Source organism: Erithacus rubecula (genome assembly GCF_903797595.1).
Source record: "Erithacus rubecula genome assembly, chromosome: 27".
In the NCBI taxonomy this organism is placed as follows: Eukaryota; Metazoa; Chordata; class Aves; order Passeriformes; family Muscicapidae; genus Erithacus; species Erithacus rubecula.
In genome coordinates, this window is record NC_136679.1 from 1875339 (window position 1) to 1882308 (window position 6970).

The window sequence follows — 6970 nt, forward strand, 5'->3', positions numbered from 1 at the left end:
ATGAGCAAGATCTGGCAACCTACTGGGATATACTGGAACACGTGTTCTGGGAGCAAAACACAGACCTCACTGGCATGGAGACCTGTGGCAGGGTGTCCCCTCCCAGTTACTGCCAACCCCAAGGGGACAGGAGCCTGCTCCCAGCCCCTTCAGTCCCTATTCCCATCCCTGTGTGTGTCCCATCAGCACCTTGCTGCAGCTGGCCATGTCCCCCAGGAACAAAGCACAGTGTCATAAAAAACATAAAAAGCATAAAACCCAACATTTTTGTATCTTTATTTCTGAGTGGTGACCCTGTTGACACCAGCTGGGGTGGAATGCTGCAGGCACAGCCTGGCATTGCCCCATGGCACAGGGATCTGTGAGATGGCACAACTGGCGCTGGGCATGGCACAGCCTGGATGTGGACCCGGTGTCCCTTCAATGCTGTGGCACAGCTCCAACACCGCCCATGCTGCTCCCAGGGACATTCCCCATCCACACAGGACTGGAGGAATGCCTGGTTGGGTGTCACCATTGTCACCACATGTGCCGGTAAGGAAAAGCCACCTCGATGCAGAGCACGGCCAGCGGCGTGGAGCAGTTGTGCCGGTGCCCAGCCAGCAGCCGGCCCCCAGCCAGGGCAGTGGCCATGCCCTGGGCTGTGCCAGAGCTGCGCCAGCCCTGGCAATCCCACCGGCGGGCATGGCCACCCCGCGGTGTGGAGCCGTGCCAGGCCAGCTCTTGGGGCCTGTGGGTGGGGATGGGGTGAGAGAGGGGCTGGGGGCACACTGGGGAACCCCTGTTCTTCTGCAGCACAGACCCCCCAGTGCAGCTCCCACACAGGGGCACCCATCAGGACCCTGTGCCCACTCACCAGAGGGGATCCATCAGGATGTTGCGCCCATTGAAGGAGTAGATGGGACCCTGCAGGGCAGCACCAGACTGACCCCCAAACAGGGAGCTCCAGGACTTTGCCAGCAGCTGCCCCTGTGGGCACAAGCCATGGTACTGAGCCAAGGGAATGATTTTGTCCCCACCATGAGGGCAATAACATCCTCTTGGTTCTGTCAGCTCCCCAAAAACCCTGAGCACAGTCAGCAGCCCCAGAGCAGGACTGGGTGAGGGTCCCTCACCTGCTGCAGCTCTTGGGGGCTGTGAGGCTTTGCCACCCACAGCCCCCTGGGGACAGGCTACCTGCCTTCAGGTTGATGATGGGGAGGGTCCTGTCTGTCCTCTTGACGATGGACACCAGGTGCTGGGTGGGGGCTGACAGGAAGGCCCGGAAGGTTCCGTAGAGCCCGGCCTCCTGTGACTGCCGGTAGCACTGCAGGTCAGCGCCCCGGACCCCGCTCATGTCACCGGAGAGGGGCACGTTGAGGGCAGCCAGGCGGAGCTGGGGGTGGCAGGGAGGAATTGAGATCTCTGCAAGCCCCTGGCAGTGCTGGCCAGGATTGGGGGTCCCCGTGGCACCTCTCCCATGACTGGCCACTGGTCCCCCCCCCTGGGGTCAGGCATTCCTTACAGATGGGATCCGTGGGGCGATGGTGGTTGGCAGAATCTGGGACAACCCTTGTTCCTCCTCCTTCTGGATCTGCAAAAACACAGCTCAGGTCAGTCTGGGGACAGCCATACATGTGGCATGAGTGGAGGGCACCCTCCCTAGATCAACACAACCCCAGGGTCTGCTCATGCTGAGCTAGAACTGCCCTACTCATCCAGCCCAGTCCTATGGCACATCCCTCCCAGCATGGCCAGACCCTCATCAGGGCTCACCAGTGAGTCTGTTGGAGACTGCATGGGTGATAGAATGCTGGGACCTCTTGGCTGCACCCTCTTTGCCTCCTGGATGGAGAGGTGGAAGAAGAGGGAGAGAACAGTCCTGTAAGGTCTGTCCCCTCCATCATGCAGAGGAGGCTCTGGTTGAACCCTGCAGCTCCTGCACCCCTCACCTGGTACTGTGGGGTGGAGGCAGAAGGGTCATCACCAGCCAAGAACGACTTCGGATCCTCCACCTGCTCAACGACACGAGCAGAGGGACAGGTTAGGGGGATTCCTCTCCTTCCTGGGGATCTGCTGCTCTGGTGCCAAATCCAGCCCTGCATCCTGCCCCCCCAGCCCTGAGAGGGACCCCTCACGGTACCAGGAGGCGGCTCCAGCCAGTGGGGGTCCGGAGGAAGGCGCTGCTCCCTTCCCGCACATAGACCAGGCTCCCCTCGGGCACAGTGCTGCTGGCCTTCACCATCAGCTCCTTGGACTTGAAAACCCACGTCTGGCGCTGGGGGAATGCAGAGGGTGAGGATCCTGCTGTGGGGTACGGGGGAGCTGGGGGAGCTTGCCCGGGGCTGCAGCCTGGACTCACCCGCAGATCAGCGCGGGAGTCCGATGGCTCTGTCTGAGGGACACCAGCATCTGGAGAGCCCAGAGATGATGGGGGATCACAAGGTGTCCCAGCATAGGGCCTGGATGCTCCTATGGGAGCTGGCCCCACAGGGATGCAGTGGGAGTGGGTGGCAGTGGTGCCAGGGACCCGTGCTGTCATGGTCCCAGCGCCCAAGGAAGGGAGGCAAGGCTTCAGGAAAGGTGTCTCCAAGGAGACTGGAGCCCCCAAAGCACCTGGGAAATGCCCTCACCTGATGGCCAGCTGCGGTCTGCAGATGCCTGTGAGGGCAAACAGAGCCTGTGTCTGCTGCTGGGCACAGGGAGAGGGACAGGGACACTCTTGGGGACAGCAGGGCCGTGGCTTACCGGCTGCTTGCAGGGTGGCTGGGCATGCATGGGGTGCACCCTCTGGAACCAAAGACAGGCAGGTTTGGGGGTGCCCTGGTGCTGTGCACACTCACACATGTGTGTGTGCTCTGCCACAGGCGTGTGCACACAGTGCTGGGCCTTACATTGAGGTAGAGAAGACCTGGTGGGCCAGGGGGGCCGGGGGGCCCAGGGGGACCAGGGTTCCCGGGGGGACCTCGAAGACCCTGCAGTAGAGCAGTGTGGAGATTGCACTGGGCTATTTTGGTGCTGCCTTTTAGGGGGGCAGCTATGACATACAATTGATCTCCCCCATGCTTCCCACTCCTGTCCCCTCCCAGGGCTGAATGCCCCTGGATGGGGCAGGGCAGACCCCTGCCAGTCAGGGACTCTCACATGGGGGATGATCGCTCCATAAATCTCTGCTTCCTCTCTGCTATCCTGCAAAGGAAGAGGGAGAAGATTGAGACTGATCTCCATCTTCCCTTTCTCCATTTTCTACTTTCTTCTTCTCCTTCCTCCACCCCATTTGGGACTATGGGTCCTGTGGGGTTGCCAGTGGGGTGAACCATGTCCCCAAGGCTGGGCTGGGGTCCCTGGGCACCCCTTACCCCGGCCACTCACCGTCTGGTACCTGTTGATGGACCCCCAGGAGCCAGGCTGGCTGCCAGTGCTGGGGAAGGGGAGGTGGCCAGGTTTGCACCCACGTTCCCCATAGCAGCACCCCTGTGTGAGCCACAAAGAGAGGCAGGGTTAGAGCCTGTGCTGTGTCTGGGTGGTGGGGATGGAGTGTGGTGGGGATGTTTATGGGTGGCACAAGTGTGCACTCGTGTGCACTTGCCATGGTGTCCATCATCCCCCACCCTTTGCCCTGGGGTGAGGTTAAGGACATTGGGGGAGCAAAGGCAGCATGGAGGGCTCAGGGTGTGCCCTGACCCCCCAGCCCCCTGACCCAGCTTCCCCCACACTGCTGCTCATGGCTACAAACCGGCTCTCCAGGGTCGCCCTTCTCTCCCTGGAATGGAAGTGAGAGATCCTGTCAGTGCCCAGCTCTGGGGGTCTCCGGGCCTTCCAACCCCCCAGGCAGCGCTGTGCCCCACAACCAGGGCACCACAACCATGGAGCTGTTTGCTCAGGGTGCCCAAGACCCCGCTCCAGGACCCCTGCCCATGGTGCCACTGCCCAGCTCACCTTGGGGCCCGTCAGCCCAGCCAATCCACGGTGTCCAGCGTGACGTGAGTCACACTGCAAAGAGAGGATGTGTGGGGTGACTCTGGGGTGCCCCCCGCTAGAACCCACAGCCTGGGACCCCCTACTCACCCTGTAGTCCCCTGGTGGTCCTGGTGGCCCCATGGGGCCGGGCATGCCCGGGGACCCTGGCTCTCCAGTCCGGCCAGGGCTCCCTGGCATGCCTGGCAGCCCATACTCGCCCTTCTCACCCTGAAAGCAGAATGGAACAGGGTGGTGAGTGTGGAGTTGAGCCCCTGTGCTCCCCTGAGCCCCACAGTGGCAGGACTGGGGAAGTCGTGGGGCAGCCCTGGAGTGCTCGGAGAGGGGCTGCTCCACCAGGGCAGGGTGAGGGGTTGGTGAGCCCAGGTACCCCATCCCACCCCAGAGCCATGGACAGGCTGGGTTGGGACCCCCTTACCTTTGGTCCTGGGAATCCTGGCTCCCCTTGGAGCCCTGGTTTGCCAGGAAGTGATGCTGATCCTGGGGGACCAGGAGGTCCTTCGTGTCCAGGCACCCCGGGGGGACCCTGAGGCCCTGGGAGTCCGGGTGCCCCTGGGGGTCCATCTGGCCCAGCTGAGCCTGGAGATCCTGGAAGTCCTTCAGCCCCAGGGAAACCAGGTGGTCCCACAGCTCCTGGGGCGCCTGGGGGTCCTGGCTTTCCCTCCCGCCCAGGGGCCCCCTGGGGGCCATCGTGGCCTGGGTAGCCGGGGGGTCCAGGCATGCCGGGCAGCCCGGGGGGACCTGGGGGTCCTGGGTTTCCCACAGGGCTGGAGACTCCCAGCTGCTTGTCAGGTTGGAGGGAGAGAGGAGGGGGAGCAGAGTCAATGAGCTGCCGTGTCCCATCCCCTGGTCCCCCTGCCCACCCACACAGCCACATGTCCCTGTCGTCCCCCTCCCCGCCAGTCCTGCCGGGGAGGGGACCCGCGGGCAGCACAGGCATCACCTGTTCGTGTTCCCTCTGCGGTGCTCACCTCGTTCTCTGATCTCTCAGGGAGGGCAGCAGGCGCAGGTGGGCCCCGGGCTCCCCAGGCGCCCGGCGGTCCCGGGGGCCCCGGTGGTCCCGGAGGACCCGGAGGGCCCCGGGGACCCTGGTGACCTGGCTGTCCTGGGCTGCCGGACTTCCCTCTCTCCCCTAAGAATCCGGGCTGGCCTCTCTCTCCAGGGAACCCTCGGTCACCTTTCTCTCCCTGTCGGGGAAATTCAGAGCCTGGCTCCACCTTCTGGCACTATTCTCCAGTGGAGCCCACCACGGGCTCCTGCTGACTGCTTCCCTAGGGCCATCTGAGCCTCTTCTCAACCCAGACCCCAAAGCTAGAGTCTAAATCCTGAGCAAAAAGGACAAAAGACCATTGGGATTTCGCACAGTGGGTTCCTGTGGGGGCACCGCCGCACCTTTGGGCCGGGAGGGCCGGGAGGGCCGGGGCGCACGGGGCAGACACAGCCGGAGATGTTGTGCACCTGGAGGATGCAGGGTGAGAGAGGGATGAGCCGCGGGATCGGAGCCCCGACTGACGGGTCCGACACGGATGCTCCGCGCCCACCTCTCACCTGGAGAGCGGAGTCCGTCTCCGGGGCCGAGGGGACCCGCCGGGGCAGCCCCTTCGCCGTAGTCTGTGCGGAGGAGAGGAGGGGCTGAGTGCGGGATCCCAGAGCATCATCCCCATTCCCCACTCGCACCGTCTCCATCCCGTCCCGCCCTGCCAGCCCGTGTCTTCCACAGTCCCTTGCCCAGGTCTCCATCCCAGGCTGTCCCTGACACCTCTCCGGGGACTAGGACCCTTCTACCACCTGGATCTGCAGGAATTCCTCTTCCACTGCGCTCCCCTCAAAGATCTCCGGGGCGGCCGTGGGTCGGTGCTGCTGGGACAGACAGGGAATATTCAGTGCAGGGCTTGGGGGGATCCTGGGGGGCAGGTGGGACCTTGCCCCAGTCGGGGCTGCCCTCAGCTTGGCGTGGGTACTCAAATGACTTCTTTCCAAGGGGGCAGAGGGAGCTGCGAGTTGCCCTGGGGGTTGGAGCAGGGCGCGGTGCCCGGGCTGGTGTGTGCAAGCAGGGCACGGATAAGGGGAAGGACATAGCAAAGAGCCTGGCAGTAGCTGGGGAGTTTCAGGGGGGCTGGAAAGATGGAAGGGGCCACTGCCCGGGGAAAAAGCACCTGGCCTCGTGTGCGTGGCGGGGCATGGCCTGACCCCTTCGCTGCCCCTCTGGAGAGTTGGTCCCGGCGCCTAGGGGCTGTTGCCAGAGGAGGTTTGCTCAGCAGCAGCTTCCCCACGGGCTCCACGCTGGCATCCGTGTCTGCAGGAGCAAAGGAGCGCTGGGATGAGGGGTGGCAGGGCTGGAGGAAGACCAGGGTGGCACAGCACTCCCAGCTCCCAGCACCTCCCATGGCCACAGCTGTGCCACCACCAGCCCTAAACCCTGGCACCCCACACATCACCCTCCACCCGCCCCCTCCATGCTGAAGTGTAGGAATTTGGGGTGCTGAGAAATCCATATCCCCATCCTGCCAAGCCTACCTTCCTCCCCATCCAGGGTGGGAGGCGTGGGGCTGGTGCCTGGGTCCGGGGTGGTGTCCTCTGAGCCCAGGGAAAACCACTGGGCCGTGGCAGGGTGCAGGCACCCGGCCAGCAGCGAGACGATGCAGAGGGCGCGGAGGAGCCGCGGGAGGCTGCTGGACCCCATTCCGCAGCCTCGGGGCACGGCTGCCCGGGATGGGGGTCCTTGGCTCATCCCACTCCTGCGCCGTCTGGTCCCGCGGCCCCGGCACGGCGCCCGCTGTTATCGGCGGCCCCGACACGCCCCTTGCCCGCCCCACACCCGCACCCCACGGACCGCATCCGGCGGGTGCTGAGCACCCACACAGCCAGGACACCGCCTGTGCTGCCAGCCCGAGGAGAGGAGGGCAGTGGGAACAGCAGGAAGGGAGCCAGGGCCTGGAGGAGATGCCAGAATGGAAGCGAGGGAGGGCTGGGGAGGAGAAGCTGCCTGGAAATGGGGAGTAAATCCAGCGGA

The 6970-nt window shown here is 64.2% G+C and overlaps 1 protein-coding gene and 1 long non-coding RNA gene across 2 annotated transcripts; both read right to left on the reverse strand.

Moving 5' to 3' along the window:
* Positions 1-243: 243 nt before the first annotated feature.
* LOC306813051 lies at positions 244-971 on the reverse strand. Its single transcript, XR_013776931.1, has 2 exons — positions 857-971; positions 244-730 (listed from the first exon to the last, which is right to left on the reverse strand). It is a non-coding gene; the product is annotated as an uncharacterized lncRNA (long non-coding RNA).
* A 140-nt stretch (positions 972-1111) lies between these two features.
* On the reverse strand, positions 1112-6750 carry LOC306812898 (uncharacterized protein; the record flags this gene model as incomplete). Its single annotated transcript, XM_079327818.1, has 21 exons — positions 6475-6750; positions 6114-6253; positions 5746-5814; positions 5506-5568; positions 5350-5415; positions 4929-5144; positions 4376-4738; positions 4048-4167; positions 3919-3972; positions 3716-3742; positions 3352-3453; positions 3124-3168; positions 2874-2954; positions 2728-2769; positions 2613-2640; positions 2342-2391; positions 2123-2257; positions 1932-1994; positions 1756-1824; positions 1505-1573; positions 1112-1375 (listed from the first exon to the last, which is right to left on the reverse strand). Exons 1-21 carry the CDS (start codon positions 6686-6688, stop codon positions 1112-1114), a joined length of 2280 nt encoding a protein of 759 aa, XP_079183944.1. The 5' UTR covers positions 6689-6750.
* Positions 6751-6970: the final 220 nt, after the last annotated feature.